Here is a 17,668-nt window from a genome sequence, read left to right as displayed (position 1 = left end):
TTCTTCTTCTTCTTACTGCCACTGACTGGGCTGGAGTGTGGAACAGGAGATATTTGGGGGGGGGGGACTATATTATTTTAGCCATTTCTGTTTCTTTTAAATACTTGATAAAGTGATATATCTGATGTGATGCGCTCCGCCATTTTGTTTTTCTCTACTCGCGGTATATGAGCTGACATCCTAGTAGTAGAGTAGCTAATCAGAGTGCACGATTGCTCATATCCAGTGTATGTGGATAGAATACATACACATATGTATAAGAATATCCTTTCAAAGCCCTGCTTTGACTAAACCCAGCAAAAGTCATTGCATTTGAACTTTCAGGTGAAATAAAGACTTACCTGAGATTGTCCATCATGCTGTGAAAGATCTGACTGGATACAAGAGGAAGGAGCACCTCTGTAGTCAGGGCCTCTAGTTCCTGAAGGCACTGCACCGGCTGGAACGAACTCTGTCAAAGCACACAGCAGCGCATATCACATCACACTGTTATGAGCACATCACATCTTCTCCATGTCATTCTGACCAGTGAGTCACAAAAAATTATTATGGAGTTTCATGGTTGTATTATCAAAGATACTGCACAACAGATAACGGATTCTATAACTACATATCTACACAACAGCATTAAAAATTATTCATGCTGCCGATTTTAAAAAATAAATAAATAAATAAAAGAAAGAAAGAAAAAAAAAACCTGTAAAACCTCATGGGTGAAAAACAAGCTATTTCAGCTTTGAGATGGGATCTTCTCAAATGGCACATGTAGTAATTCCTCTGTGTTTTTGCTGACCTGCATACTAAACTGAGAGTAATATGCTCCCATGTAGATCAGGTAACATGGCAGCAGGCTTAGGGTGCTTGACCTTTGACTTGGGTCATCCAGCTTTCTCACACAGCCTTTCAGTATGCCAGTTAGAGTGGGCTGCAACCCAGACACATGACTCCACATCACTGGGGGTGGGGGGAGACACTCAGTGCCCTGAGAGCTGTAACACAAATACAGTTGTAAGAAAAGACTTCAACCTTTTTTTTTTTTATGTGGCATGTATATGTGTGTGTGAGAGAGAGAGAGAGACCTCAGTAGTCCATGCTGTAACTCCTGATGGCAGCTGGCAGTGTGTGTGACCTGAGTGAGCAACACTAGCAGCGACTTCACTCTCTGGAGCTCCAGGAGCAGCAAAGACTCAGATGGCGCACAGGGCTTATGTGCAACCTGCAATGCCTTCACCAGCACTGGGTACAGGTCTCTGGAGACAGAGACAGACAGGGCAATATAACGATACTTATTACATGTTCGAATTGTGCAATTCTGTCTCAGATATCATCACTGTATACGTGTAATACTCCATGAAACAGTTGTGCAATTTGGTTGTGCAATTCTGTATAACCATAACAGCTGACTCGACATGAGAGAGACACAGAAGTAACAGATGTTGCACAATCAGCTGTCTGCAGCAGTCAGATTGTTAAAACTAACAGAAATAGTGCTCAGGTGATACTCTTCATACCCATATTAACATCTTCACATTAGCACTATGACGTTTTGGGGAAGCACCTCCAGCATTATTTGCAATACAATAACAATAATATTGAGCATGCATGTATTTAGATCCTCACTGTATTTCCCTTATTTACATTTTAAATGCATGTTCAGAATCTGTAAGTGGTATAATGCGATAACATTTTCAGTTAAAAAAGTTATCCAACAACGAACTGTATTTAGTATAAATACGGAGGTGATTAGAGAAAATCGCGCGCGCTCTGACTGGTCGAGAAATTCAGACTATAATCACCTCGAGCGACTCAGCAAAATGACGGCCAATCGCTTCATCACCGTAAGTGAGGAAGAATTACAGATTATGAAAGAAAATGCTGTTCCTAAAAGCACTAAAGATGCTACAAAGTTTAGTCTAAAACTATTCACAGGTAAGGTGGAATTGTGATTTATTACTTTGCCCACAATGGAGTCAGCAAGGCGAGGTATTGTAATCAGTTGGTTTGTTTCTGTCTGTCTGTTAACAATCTAGCGTCCAGACAATTGCACCGATTGACTTCAAAATTTCAGGCTAGATGGGCAATGGTCTGTATATTATCTGATTAAATTTTGGGGGTAATCAGGTCAAGTTCAAGGTCAGTGGAAATGTCAAAATCGTTTTGTTGTGATAACTTTCTTCCAATTCATCATTTTGACTTCAAACCACAACCAAAATGTGCATATTTTAATTCTGCTTCCAACCATATGCTGCATGATGGGGTAGCTTGGACAGTCTCTGTAGCAGTTGGGGGTTAAAGGTCAGAGGGGGTCAAGGTCATCGGTCAAAATAACATTTTCCATTATAACTCAAAAACGGTTGCCAATAGACAGATGTTTACTATTATAAGCATATAGAAACTCCCACATGACCTTTCATTTGGCACCATGATCTTTGACCTTGAAAGGTCAAACTCAAGGTCACGAATGTTCAGAGGGCTATAACTTGAAAACAGTTGAGGGTAGACAAATATTTACCATTATCAACTTATAGGAAGGGCGGCACGGTGGTGTAGTGGTTAGCGCTGTCGCCTCACAGCAAGAAGGTCCGGGTTCAAGCCCCGTGGTCGGCGAGGGCCTTTCTGTGCGGAGTTTGCATGTTCTCCCCGTGTCCGCGTGGGTTTCCTCCGGGTGCTCCGGTTTCCCCCACAGTCCAAAGACATGCAGGTTAGGTTAACTGGTGACTCTAAATTGACCGTAGGTGTGAATGTGAGTGTGAATGGTTGTCTGTGTCTATGTGTCAGCCCTGTGATGACCTGGCGACTTGTCCAGGGTGTACCCCGCCTTTCGCCCATAGTCAGCTGGGATAGGCTCCAGCTTGCCTGCAACCCTGTAGAACAGGATAAAGCGGCTAGAGATAATGAAATGAGATGAACTTATAGGAAGTGCCATACAGGCTTTCATTTGCCACCATGATCTTTGACCTTGCGTGACCCTGAAAGATCAAGGTCATGGGTTTTCAAAGGGCTATAACTTTAAAATGGTTAATGACAGCCAGATGTTTATAATTATCAACATATAAGAAGTCCCATATGGGCTTTCGGTTGCCGCCATGACCTTCGACCTTGAATGACTTTGAAACGTCAAACTCAAGGTCATGGATTTTCATAGGACTAAACCTGACAGCGGATGATTGAGAAATATTACCATTATCAACATACAGGTAGTCCCATATGGGCTTTCATTTAGCACCATAAACGCTGACCTTGAAATGTCAACCTGAAGGTCATGGATTCACCTTGTAAGGTGAATAGGCCAGACTTGTAAAATTGAGTCAGTATCAAAAACACTAAAATAAGTGCTGCTGGGCAAGGTTTGTTTTGCCTGGCAACACTTATTTTATCTGTTTCAAAACAAAGTATTTTATGTGAGTCTGCATAGATAAGTGACACAAATCTGCAGACATTACATTTGCATGCCACTTTTGAAGTTTGAAATAATTTTTTTTAAATACTTTTTTTTTTATAATAACCTGTGAATTTATACCAGAACAATTATCCACCTCCAGCTCAGTGACTATCCATGAATAATAACCTCGACTTCGTTTCGGTTATTATTCACCGATATTCACCTCGCCTTCGGCAAGTAATTGTTAATTAAAGTCCTTTCTACAGAAAGACTACAACAATTGTTTTCCATTTCAGGCAGTTTTAACACAGTGCTGCTGAATTCTCCAATCTGATTCATCCAAACTGATGGCAAATGTGTGAGATATGGTGATATTTAAGCTCTTATAATGTAAGTGATCTCACAGACGTTCCACAATATTAAACTACAACTGGTTCGAAATTACAACATGCAGTTTGTTAATAAATTAAAATCATAATCGTTGGCAAACAACTGCATTAAAAGAAGAATAAAACAATTTGTGAAGTGCTGTGTGAGAAAATAATCAACATCAAGGCATCATCACGTCAGCAATCGTGGATTATTTTCCATTTTATAACAGCACACCCCAACATGATTTATTCCTTAATTAAGGGTAAGAACATAGCTACAGAGAAGCGTCTCTCACTTGTACAGGTTACAGGCCTGTCCATAGCTTGCAGCCACAGCCCAGAACCTCAGTGCTTCTGTGCTACAGCATATATTCTCCCTAGACTCCAACAGAAGCTCTGAAGGTTGCACAGACAAGAACCGAGACAGACGCTCCTTTCCACCTAGATTGTTGAGCTGAGATACAAAAAATGAATGAGAACACACTAATCTGCACCCAGAATGTGTGCTTGCAATATAATTATTTGAATTACAGTGTCCAGCAGTACAAGCATGGTGAATCAGTTAGAACTCACTATTCTCGCACAGGCGTGCCTGCCAGCACTTGCCAAGACACGCAGGAGCTTCATTGCCATGGAAACAGGCAACCCATATAAAGAAGGTAGGGTTGGTGAGGTCAGCGGGGTCCATGAGCAAGGCAGGAAATCTGACATCACAGTCTCCATTAGCCGGGGGCAATCAAGAATCTGAAAGTTGCAAACACCATAAGCAGAGGGTCACATAGAAGACTGCAAGGTCTTAATTTAGAGGTCACAGACCAAAGCTGAGGTAAATGATAAAAACAGACAGAAAAATATGATCGAGATTATTATGCCTAAAGGTTAGAGAAGCAGCTTTGGGACCAAAAGGTTGCCGGTTCGATTCCCTGGACCAGCAGGAATGGCTGAAGTGCCCTTGAGCAAGGCACCTAACCCCCAACTGCTCCCCAGACTGCTCTGGGTATGTTGTACGTCGCTCTGGATAAGAGCGTCTGCTAAATGCCTATAATGTAATGATAGTTGTTAAAACTGAAATTACTGTAACTATAGCACAAGGTTGTAATGTATAACAGAATCTATTTTCTGACTTCCTTTTTATCAATTTTTTAAAAGTAACAACACTAAGTGAGACAAATACTAAGCAATTATTGGACGAGGCTGAACAAAATATTGTGATTTGTTAGTGGCAAGCAAGCAGCAATTATTTACCAATGCCGAAGGCAGAGCCACTATGAAAACTGAGTTCAATAATTGTTTTATCATTCAAAAATTTTTTTTGAAAAACTGATTATAAAGTTTGATTGACGAGTCAAACGATAACAAATAAATCAGATGCAATCACTGTTTTATTTACATCTCACAGAACTCAAAATACAAAAGTGCAAAGTAACTGCGCATGAGCAGACCATTATTTGTAGGCCGTTATTTGCAGTTCACTCAGTCAGTCAAAACGGTGTAAAAAATAATTTGAATGATAAATATAATTAGATGTTAAAAAAAAAGATCGTTATGTCACATTCTAAATAAAGAATTTTTAGAACTTGGTTAAGGTTCACCTGTGTGGCTGCAGAGGCTGAGTGGCGAGCGAGTCGGATCAGAACCTCCAGAATATCAAGAACGGTCTGGGGTGAAGGTCGTATCACCTCAAGAATGTACCGCAGCCGCTGCAGAAGCTGCATCTTCAACAATCCCTGAGATCAGGAAATATATATTTAACAGTTATTCCATGAAATTGAGTCGTACATGAGCTGATAGCCGACGAGGTGCGTAGCGCCGAGTCGGCTATAAGCCATGTACGACGAGATTGAGTGAAATAACTGTATTATTATCTCCACAGTCACTGGATTTTGAGAAACAGAACATTTTTATTTTTTGCTAATTTGATAAATAAAAACTTTATGCAAAACGTCTGACAAAATCATTTCTGCCTAGAATGTAAACAAACCGGCAAAATGACAGTAGCAATTTGTGAAAAATGCTACTGTTACGGCGACCTGCCACAAGGAGTGCCTGAACGCAGGCTCACATGATTGACAGCTGCCTCCGCCACTTCCTGCTACACTGAAACGCTGCGCTGAACAGGCAGCCAATCACAACGCTAGTTAGCAGGGCAGCCAATCACAACGCTAGTTAGCAGGGCAGCGGTCGTTCTAGAACGCTAAGCAGAATTAACATTCAGTTTGTAACGAAGCAGCAGCGCAGCAGCTGCAAAGAGAATTCGCTACTAACACAAACTTTACAGCACATCAGGGAAAAAAGGACAAAAAAGGCTACCGGTAAACCCACTGAACTTATTTATATGCAAACGCTGCGCTCGCAGTAATCCGTGGGCATGAGAAATGTTTGTTCCTTACCTGTGATTGGTTTAATGGTTTAAACTTTCTTTACCAGTGGCGTGTAGTAAAAGACCTTCAGTTAAAGTGAACAAACTGCCTGTGAAAGGGCTAATGGTTAAAATGGTTCTTAGTTTAAAACTGTTTTTCTGTTCATTTATATTTGTTCAGCAACATATTACCTGAATTATTAAAAATGGTTAAAATATACCTAATTTACCTTATACATAAATATTTATATATTGTTGCCTAATTAACTTGGGTTTTGTTATAGAAAAACAAGCATTTATTCATACATGCTTTGTTGTAGAAAAACAGGCATTTATTCATACATTTATTTTATGTTTGTATGTTTTTAAAGGTTTTTCACCTTCTAACTTCGGCTTCAAGCTCCAAGCTTCTAGCTTCTACTTCTGATTCTACCTCCGATTCTACTTCTGATTCTAACGTCAGTTCCACTGAAAACCAATAAAATACAAGAAGAGTGGAATCCTGTGTCCAAGTCCTTCCCTTTCAAGTGTGGGAAACCCTGATGCTCACATACACTTGACAGTGAAAAACCGATGCACCAGTGGAAACTGACGACTGCCAGACAACTGCCAGTGAATCACCGCTGCACCAGTGCATCAAACCAAAACCAGTGACCAAGAAGCAAGACTCCACTCGTGCCACAACCCAACAGAAAGGGAAGACACTTCACCTGGGGGCCTGGAGGATAAAGCTAGAAGTCATCTGGAAAAAGAAACGAAATGGCGAAGTCATTAGAAGAACTGAAAACAGAGCGAACCACAGCCAAAAGACTTTTCTCCCGTCTTGCTAACTGCATTGCGAGAACACACTCAGAGATGACTGTGGAGGAGCTAAAGCAAAACTTCAACAAGCTTACAGCAGAAAGCTCGAGACTCATGGAGGCGAACGAAGAGATTGAGGCCGCCTACATGGCAGAAGCAGCCGCTGTAGAGGACCTGGGCGCCGAGAAGAAAGCCGACCTGGAGAAGATAGAGGCATACTGTAAGCAGAGGACTAAAGAAGCAAAGCTCCTAATTCAACAAACACTCTGGGAATCGTATGGGGAGAAAGAGCTGCCCCTTGCTCTATACATCGCTGAAGCTGACTGCAAGAATGTCTCCTCTGCCCAGCTCGACGTGACTCTGGAGGCATATGAGTTCATGCTGAAGCACTTTGAGATGTTGGTGCTGAAGGCAAAAGAAGCGCACCGTGACTGGAACCGCTGGGCTCCCGCTGCAGAGCAAAGAGACTTTGATCACCGCATGACAGAGCTCGAAGTGCAACTTCCCCAGCTGGTGTCGCGCAAGGCCGCCTTCATCAAAGCTGCAAAGATCAAGACAGAATCTGAAGAGTCCACTGTCCACCGTACAGCTCCAGTGCCAGCAATAAAGCTGAAAGCCACAGCCCTTCCAAAGTTTGCTGGCAACCAGCGAAGTTACTACAGGTGGAAGAAGGAGTGGGAAGCTCTACAGAAGCAGGGTGAACTGACAGGGTCTAGAGAGGTCAAGAAATTCCAGCTGCTCGACAGCATCGATGAAAAGGTGGCCGAAAACCTACACCTGTCGACCTACAGCTCCTCAAACGAAATCTTCAGAGTCCTGGATAACCGGTTTGGGAACCAAGCCAACATTGCTCTCGAGATCATTGAAGATCTACAAGCAACTCCTGCAGTCAAAGCCGGCCAGCCGAGAAGAGTCATCGAGCTCATCCAAACAGTGGAAAAAGCTCTCTACGACTTAAATGAACTGGACAATGCCAAGGCCATAAAGAACCCCATTGTGACCAAATCCATTGAGGGCAAGCTTCCAGAAACTTTAAAGAAAGACTGGCTCACCTATGCTGCTGACGTGAGTAACGCTGTGGACCATCACAACCGCTTTGACAAGCTGCTGGCTTACCTAAAATCACAGGAAGCCATATATGAGCAACTTGACCAGCTGAAAGATGGCGTTGAACCTGCCAAGGACAAGACCAAGTTCCTGAAGCAAGCCAGAACAAAAGCAACCAACAATCCCGCAGTGTCATCCAACGGTGACGCAGCAGGCTGCATCATCTGTGGTGATCCAAAGCACAGAAGAAAACTGTACTTCTGCAGAAAGTTTAGAACCGACCTAAAGCCATCGGAGAAGAGGGATGCAGCACAACAACTCAGTGCCTGCAAAAGATGCCTCGAAGTCCACACTGGTGAAAGCTGCAAGAAAACCACTTACCTGTGCGGGAATCCAGAATGCAAAGATCAACACCACTTCCTCCTCTGTCCAGTTACCAGACCCCAGTCCCAAAGAACACCCAAGTTCTGTCCAGTGAGGGCTAAGGGCAGAAGACTCACTGAAACCCAGGAGCAGTTCCTCTCCAAACTCACACCAGAGCTGGCACAACAGTGTCGAGATGCCTTCTGCAACATAGCGTCCAGGGCATTCAACTCCAGTGCTGCTGAGAGAGGTCTTCTAGATGAACACTGCCTCACCGAGTACCCAGTCATCCTAATGCTCCTCAATGTCACTGCTAATGACGGACAGAGTGTCGGGACCCTCATCGACCTGGCATCAGACACAAACTACATAACGCACAAAGCTGCAAGCAAGTTGAACCTGAGAAGTGAAGACGTTACACTGGTGGTTCATGGCGTTGGAGGGATGAAGGTGTCTGTTGCAACCAAGCGCTACTTGCTTAAGATATGAGTCAGCACCCCAAGAGGGACACTCAAAGCACACCAACTCATCTGCTATGGACTTGACAAAATAGCAGAAGTCCACAGACATGTCCCGGCGAAAAAACTGCAGAAAATCTTCTCAGACATCTCCCTGGAAGATCTGGCAAGACCAAAGGAGATCCAACTCCTCATCAGCCACAAAGAAGGGCAGCTGGTACCCCAGAAGGTTCGTTCCGTCGGTGACTTGGTGCTCTGGGATGGCCCGCTTGGCAAAACCATTGGAGGCACACACCCAGACCTCTTTGAGGAAGTCACCTTAACGGCCCACAACTCCAAGACTCATTTTGCAAGATCCATGCGAACAAGAGTCAACATTGGAGACAAACCTGCTGGTTGCATAGCCCAAGTTGCCATGCGAGAGACAGCCAGCCTGCCTTCATTCAACCACTCCAAAGAGGAGAGACGTGTCCTCGAAGAGGATGCCTATGTCGATGACATATTGACTTCCCACAACAACCTCGACCACCTGAAACGCCTTACATCCAACATTGAGCAGATCCTTCAAGCAGGAGGGTTCTTCATGAAGCCCTGGATCTACTCGGATCAAAGTGGGAGGAGCGAGTCGAGAGGTGAGAAGATCGAGTCAAACACCATGATCCTGCCAAACCAACTCACCGAAGAGGATAACAAAGCCCTGGGCCTCGGCTACACCGTCGACGATGACAAGTTACATGTCATGGTTGCAGTGAACTTCTCCAAGAGGAGGAAGAAAATGCGCCTCGGCCAGGACTTGTTGAAAGAACAAGTGAGAGAACAAACCCCCCTTGACCATAAAGGTGACCCTGTGAAAGCAGAAGTGTGCGGAGCAGTCTTTGCAGCACGGCTGAAGAATTACTTCCAAAAGCACTGCCGAATCGAGGTCAAGAGGTGGTATCATCTAGTCGACAGCCAGACCATCTTGGGTGCCATACAGCGTGAAAGTTATGGATACCAAACCTTCTATGCAAACAGAGTTGGTGAGATCCAGAGCAGCACTGACATCCGAGATTGGTGGTGGATTCCAGGTGCCGAGAACATTGCAGATATTATCACCCGAGGGGCCAGTCCTGATGACCTAATCGAGAAATCCAAGTGGCAGTCAGGTCCGCAGTTCCTTCAGCTTCCTGAGAGTGAGTGGCCAAAAAAGTCAGCGAAAGATGTTGCTGCACAGGCAAGAGACGTCGTCACAAAAATGCAGAAGAAAACATTCACTGCTGTACTCACCCGAAGTCAGCTGAAGACACAAAGCCCAATTGCAGTCCAGTGCAGTCCAACAGGAGCAGCAGTCCAAAATCTATTGGACGAAAAGCGCTTCAGCAGTCTAAGACGGCTGGTCGGGACGGTTGCATGGATTTGGAGGGCGGCTAAGAAGTTCTTGCGTGCCAAGAGGGGAGATGAAGCAAAGTGGGAGGCAATACCTTCATCTGGCGTCATCACTGTCAGCGAAAGGAAAAACGTGTTCCTGAAACTATGTCTGGCAGCGCAAGAAGGTGTGAACTTCCCAAATACAACTACTGACAGGCTCGTTGTATACAAAGACCAAGTAACTGGGATCCTGATGTGTGGAGGGCGGATACAGGCCTTCAAAGAGGACCATAATGCTGTTCCCCTGCTACCATACCAAGCCTGGGTCTCCACTCTCCTGGCCTGTGAAGCACACAGTGAGGGACATGACGGAGTGGCAGGAACTCTGCTGCGGATGCGAAAGAGAGCCTGGGTGATCAGAGGAAGAATTCTGGCCCAAAAAGTTGTCGACAACTGCATCATCTGCAAGAAGAAAAGAGCTCTGCAAAGCCTCGGTGGCGGAGGAGGCCTTACCTTCTGTGAGTTCCTGACAGTGCTTAAGCTAGCTGCTAACCTTGCCAATGAAAGGCCAATCGATGCCAGAGTTCAGAGCCGTGAGGACCGCATCAACTACGTAACCCCAAACACACTGTTGCTTGGCCGAGCCACACAAACTGGAGACTTCAAAACAGTAGACTACACCACCTACTCCTTCAAGAGACTGCGAGAAATGCAAACACAAGTTAGCCACTTCTGGAGGTCCTGGAGCCAACTTGCAGGTCCGAACCTGTTCATCCGCAGCAAGTGGCACACTGCAAAAAGGAATGTTGCCGTCGGAGACATAGTGTGGCTCTGCGACCAAAACGCACTGAGGGGGCAATTCAAGCTTGCAAGAGTGGTCAGCGTGAATGCAGACTCCAAAGGCATTGTCCGGGATGCCCATGTGAAAGTCCCCCTAGGTGGACGTGCTCGAGTGAAGACTCCAAAGCCAACCGAAAAGTCCTGGGACCCACAGGGTACCACACTGCATCGGGATGTGCGACGCCTCATTGTCCTCCTCCCAGTGGAGGAACAAGTCAGCAGAGACCAGCTCGCCTGATGGGTGCGATCTTCCCGTGTCGCGCCACACCAAGATCGAGTGGGAGGTGTTACGGCGACCTGCCACAAGGAGTGCCTGAACGCAGGCTCACATGATTGACAGCTGCCTCCGCCACTTCCTGCTACACTGAAACGCTGCGCTGAACAGGCAGCCAATCACAACGCTAGTTAGCAGGGCAGCCAATCACAACGCTAGTTAGCAGGGCAGCGGTCGTTCTAGAACGCTAAGCAGAATTAACATTCAGTTTGTAACGAAGCAGCAGCGCAGCAGCTGCAAAGAGAATTCGCTACTAACACAAACTTTACAGCACATCAGGGAAAAAAGGACAAAAAAGGCTACCGGTAAACCCACTGAACTTATTTATATGCAAACGCTGCGCTCGCAGTAATCCGTGGGCATGAGAAATGTTTGTTCCTTACCTGTGATTGGTTTAATGGTTTAAACTTTCTTTACCAGTGGCGTGTAGTAAAAGACCTTCAGTTAAAGTGAACAAACTGCCTGTGAAAGGGCTAATGGTTAAAATGGTTCTTAGTTTAAAACTGTTTTTCTGTTCATTTATATTTGTTCAGCAACATATTACCTGAATTATTAAAAATGGTTAAAATATACCTAATTTACCTTATACATAAATATTTATATATTGTTGCCTAATTAACTTGGGTTTTGTTATAGAAAAACAAGCATTTATTCATACATGCTTTGTTGTAGAAAAACAGGCATTTATTCATACATTTATTTTATGTTTGTATGTTTTTAAAGGTTTTTCACCTTCTAACTTCGGCTTCAAGCTCCAAGCTTCTAGCTTCTACTTCTGATTCTACCTCCGATTCTACTTCTGATTCTAACGTCAGTTCCACTGAAAACCAATAAAATACAAGAAGAGTGGAATCCTGTGTCCAAGTCCTTCCCTTTCAAGTGTGGGAAACCCTGATGCTCACATACACTTGACAGCTACAATAATAATTCTTGAAAAAAAAAATAAAAATACATTCTTACCATCAAATACTTTCATTCCATATTTTGTTGCTTTTTGTGTATTTTTTGGGGTTTTGTTTTCGAGTAGAGTTTTTATTTCACTTGGTTCAGCAACACGCTCCGCCATTTTGTTTTTTTCTACTCACGGTATAATGAGCTGATAGCCTCGTTGCAGAGTAGCCAATCAGAGCGTGCGATTGCTCATATCCAGTGAATGTGGATAGAATAAAAAAAAATATAGACAACTGTGATGTAATAATATGCTTAACAAACTGATTGATGGAGCATAGTAAGTTGCGAGATTGGATGCAGTACAACAACCACATGGGAAATGTGACGGAAAAATAATCGTCACTGAAGACTGAATTTATTTAGTGTTTTCACACTCAAAATATGGGCCATTATCAACAGACCTTTAGGTGTAATTTTGGACTTGAGTCATGTAAACCTGTTGTAGTCGTCAAACTGTGTTTTACTGGGATACATGTATTTGCCAAGAAATTCATGTTATACAGGATGTGACTTATAACACCACTCACGTATGAATTTGGTGGAAATTTACACATTAAAACACTCGATTCACTCATGAATGCCTGCATTGTGATGGGAAAAAATTCTTCTCTGCCTGTTTTGGACATTTGTTTTGTTCATTTTAAGCTTTTCCTTCTCTTGTTGCTTCAATAATGGCCTAAATCCCTCAGCTTAAAAAGTGTTGCAGGATAAATTGCCATCACACGGTAAAAATGATTTGCTGTTTTAACTTCAAGTTAGTAACCAGGCTGCCTTAAAGTGCATATCACGGGTAAATTCAGGAGCAAGATCAATGTAATTCGCCTATTTTATATTAAACTTTGGTCAAATATCTGTAACATTCTGCATTCTCTGCAATTTTTTTACCTTGCGCAATACCAGAAAAATTTAGTTGAAGTCAAGCCATTTGAGGCGAATTGGTCCGCCTCTGAAAAAACTTTGCATTTGAATTTCCTGGGAAACATTGATTTTCGTGACGCCATCTGCGGGACGCCTCCCTCTGAATCCTACGTCAGCGCTGGTTTGTTTATGAGAAAACGACCTGGTGGTTTTCTGCAAATTTCTTCAACGTTATCACGTAATTATTAAAATGGTTAACAGATGTATGGTAGGAGGGTGTAGCAACACCAATCTTGATGGGATTAGTACTCGTCATTTTCCAAAAGACCGGACAATGAGAGAGAAATGGGAGCGCTTGGTCTACACAGGCTGTGCACTGAAACCATGCAAAGCTCGAGCAGCCTGCTGGCGCTTCCGCAGATAACAGATGGCCTTGTGCAAAATTACCCTTCTGGATGAGTGTGTAAAGGGACATACTTGCATATTAAAAACAAAAAAACAAAATTGGTCCAGAATATACCCTTTAAGATTTTGACTTCACTGAAACTCATCTCATCTCATCATCTCTAGCCGCTTTATCCTGTTCTACAGGGTCGCAGGCAAGCTGGAGCCTATCCCAGCTGACTACGGGCGAAAGGCGGGGTACACCCTGGACAAGTCGCCATGTCATCACAGGGCTGACACAGACACATACCTGCCAACCTTGAAAAAATTTTATGAGTACAATTTTACCATTTCATGAGTACCCCCCCCCCCCCCGCGTCAACCTCACCCCAACCCGGCGCGCATGCGCCCCCACAGACCACAACCAGCAGACCAAAAACACACTTTCAATCCAGTTTTATTGATTGACCTTGGGAACATAGTCCAGTTTTGTAAAACATTCCTATTGATAGACTTTGGGAAACTGTTATCGATGGCTCTTGGGAACTTCCTTCCGTTTTGAAAAGCGCAACAAACATTAAATACATGTGCAAATGAAATGAAATTAAACCAGAGCCACTCTTTCAAAATAAATAACACATTAAATTAATACAGTATGTAAAAAAGGCACTTTCAACACAAAACATGGTATGCACAAATTTCCCATGCAATAGGTTTAGACTTTTGCATTTTTTAACATGTTGGAAGTATATTGCATTATACAGTGAAAATATTGCATTATACAGTACACTGCAGTATTTTGTAGTATGCCTTTTTCATGTGCAAACTATTGCATTTGCATTAGAAATATTGCATTTACTGCAGTAATACTGTATAAAAAAGCATTTGATACTGCAGTACCACGCAGGTTTTTTCATAAGAGGGATGACCAATTTTCGACTTGACATCATTTGCAAACATTCTAGGCTACCATTGACAGAAGTTACCGACTGCCCTTAAGATATACAACACGCTACGTTTTGTTGAGCACATCAATAAAGTGGTACTTATCATAGTGATTCAATGAGAGCGCGAGAGGAATTGTAATCAGGTTTCGTTGGTTACCACATCGAATATGCAACCTCGAGTGACGGCTTCGAAGTTAAATGAAGAACTAGCCTGTACTGTTGGTGTTGTAAATGCACAAAATAATGGCTAGGAAGCTCGAGTACACGTGAAACACAACCGTTTCTGTTACAAATATAAAAACGACGTCTCTAACCGACGTTTCAATCCCCGACTCGCTCTAGCCACCTGGCTGCACTGCTGCACTCAAGTCAGAGACGCGAAGGAGGAAGGGGAGGGGGTGAAGAGGGCAGAGCCACACGCTCTGGAAGAGGGGCGGGGGGATTGGGCAAAGCGTTCCATTCTGGCATTGAGTTTTCTCACAGATCAGCGGTATCAACTTCAGCGAGAACTTGACTGAAATGCGAGTTCGGACGATATGCGTACTTTTTAATGTGAAAACGTACAGTCGTACAATGAGGTAAAAATTCGTAGCGGCTACGCAAGATGCGTACAGGTTGGCAGGTATGCAGACACAGACAACCATTCACACTCACATTCACGCCAACGGTCAATTTAGAGCCACCAGTTAACCTAACCTGCATGTCTTTGGACTGTGGGGGAAACCGGAGCACCCGGAGGAAACCCACGCGGACACAGGGAGAACATGCAAACTCCGCACAGAAAGGCCCTCGCCGGCCACGGGGCTCGAACCCGGACCTTCTTGCTGTGAGGCGACAGCGCTGTTGGTAACTCGCCAGCGCCCCCTATAACGATCCCACAATTTCCTTGCGCGCTCCACCCGGATGTGACGTGAAGTGGAACTGCTTTAACTGTATCGAGAGCGCCTCGATTCGCTCTCTCATGTTCTGACTACTGGAGTGGTCGGACGGACTGTAGGCACGCTCGCCTACAGTGTTGAGACTAACCGCTATTGTCTGAGAACAGCCTGTTCAAATTAGTTTCGGCCGAACTTTTGAACGACCCGCTAAGTTTCAGCGATATAGTGGTTTTGATTCTAAACCTTTGCAAAGTTTAACTACAGTTAAGTAGTTTTCCACGCTAAGAGGCATTTGCGGACAGCTTCGCTCCTCTCAGCCTTTTTCTCGTCGACGCATCACCGGAGGTTTCTCCTGAAGCACCGTGGGCCAGCTAGGCCTTCATCTCCCTGCTTCGTTAGCCGCGGTTGGACGCAACGCGCCGCTAACCTCCTCTCCTCGGACTGCGACCCTCAGCGCGGACATCGGAGAAAGAACTTCCATCGCATTGAGTAGGCACTTGGGCAAATTTTTAATTTGTAGCTTATTCAGATGGTTGTTAGGGTCATGTTTAAGCTTTGAGCTATTTAGCATACCCGCTCAGACACGGAAGGTGTTTGTTTGTTTTTATTGTTTGTTTGTTTGTTTTTATTGTTTGTTTGTTTTTATTGTTTGTTTTGGTTCTGTTTTTTTTTTTCCTTGAACTTGTTAGACAGGGTATCTTGCATGATATCTTTCCTTAACTCCATTGCTAGCTTCTCTATCTGATTAGCAGCGCAGCGACAAGTTTGTTATTTTAAGCTCCGAGGCTAGACCGCTACAAGGCCTAGTTCTCTCCATCCAACACATATACACACTCTCTCACACTCTTTCTCTCTCTCTCTCTCGCGCGTTGAGTTCTTTGCCTAGATAGTCTGTTGGAAATTGTTGTTAAGTGCAGTGTTTGGATCCAGCTGTAGCGTGGTCAGATTCTCCTTAGCAACTTATTGCTAGCTACCTCAGGGTGATACGCTAGCTGGTAGGCTTGTGTTCTCGACTAGGCCTGCAGGCGCCATTTTTCCGACGCCATTTTGATACCTTCCTCATTGAGTTACCTGTGATGCGACACCTAGGCACTGACCGCCATTTTGTTTAAGCATTGCCAGAGTGGCTAGCATTAGCATCTGCCCACAGATACCTACACAAAGCACACATTAGCCACAGAGCTAATCCTTTGTTCTATTTAGCTAACATTCCTTTGTTTTAGCTAACATTCCTTTGTTTTAGCTAACGACAAGCTAGGTCACACACACACACACACACACGCATCGGCTTGCCCTAGCCTCACACACACGCACACACAAGGGATTCTTTTCTTTTTTTTTTCCTTCTATCTCTTTCTCTCTCTCTTTCCCTCAAATTTATAGTCCAGGTGTAATTGTTCCATTGTTTTGTCTTGTTATTACCTTTGCTGACATTGAATGTATTTTGAGTTTATTATTATTAGTGAGTAGTAGACAAATAAAAGCTAATAAAATTGAATTGCATTTTACTTGTTCCTGTTGTTTATTCACAAGGTCAACTATTTAGAACTCCTTTTTCCTTCAGAATTTAGCTTTTGTATACAACTGGGTTTCCCATCTAATACAGAGCTACCATTAATCTTGAGTGTAACCATTCACGGTGAGTATTAAGATTAATAATTTAAGATTTTATGAGACTGATCTTTATTTATAAATTGATTAATTTAATTATCAATTATCACATAATTTATAATTTAATTAATCCCAATTCAACCTACATTAAAGTGGTGCCCCGTGTGAGGAATAGTTTAATGACCTTGTGAATTTCTCAACAATAACTTGTAAACTGCTGTATACCCAAAATCAACTGCCAAGGTATAACACAGATGACTTTAATGGTGAATCATTAACAGTGTGTTAATCACAGAACTGAAATTCAGCTGCCAACCACAGTTAGCTGATAAACTGGTTTAATTGATTAGTACATTAGAGTAATATCTAATCCAAGTACTTAATTAATATTATTAATAATAATCATTATTAACTAATTATTAATTGAGCTAATTAATACAAGTGAAACATTAGTGAAAACAAAGTAGCTAAGAAACCACATCAATTATTTAGCAACTTGGATTAAATTAAATTCTAACCTAATCAACACCTAGTATTAATTTCCTTTAAGTTAATTAATACATTTCGAACAAAATGTCGCGTTCCCCATCAAGGGAGTCAGAAGGGCCCCTCCTCTCTCTCTTCGACGTTGTAGGCGATTTAGGCCAAGTCCCGGAGGATAGGAGAAATTACTTCTGTGATCTGGACCAAAAGGCTCGCTTTGATGAAATACACATAGCCGTTAGGGAACTTAAGGAGCGTACTATGACTCTTCCAGAAGGGCTACCCAAATTGTTCATGATCTACTATAAGGAAAT

The 17,668-nt window shown here is 43.3% G+C and overlaps 1 protein-coding gene across 1 annotated transcript in view; it reads right to left on the bottom strand.

Annotated features, from left to right (window-relative positions):
* rpap1 (RNA polymerase II associated protein 1) overlaps positions 1-17,668 on the bottom strand; it is a 69,475-nt gene that overhangs the window by 12,751 nt on the left and 39,056 nt on the right. Inside the window, exons 13-18 of the mRNA XM_060934046.1 lie at positions 5,346-5,480; positions 4,327-4,497; positions 4,050-4,207; positions 1,080-1,250; positions 794-989; positions 342-451 (exon numbers count right to left, since the gene is read on the bottom strand). Of these exons, the coding sequence (XP_060790029.1) occupies positions 342-451; positions 794-989; positions 1,080-1,250; positions 4,050-4,207; positions 4,327-4,497; positions 5,346-5,480 (941 nt within the window). The remainder of the gene's footprint in view (positions 1-341; positions 452-793; positions 990-1,079; positions 1,251-4,049; positions 4,208-4,326; positions 4,498-5,345; positions 5,481-17,668) is intronic.

This window comes from Neoarius graeffei, chromosome 11 (assembly GCF_027579695.1).
Source record: "Neoarius graeffei isolate fNeoGra1 chromosome 11, fNeoGra1.pri, whole genome shotgun sequence".
NCBI lineage: Eukaryota > Metazoa > Chordata > Actinopteri > Siluriformes > Ariidae > Neoarius > Neoarius graeffei.
Note: the sequence above shows the minus strand (reverse complement) of the source record. Positions and strands in the feature narration are given on the sequence as shown.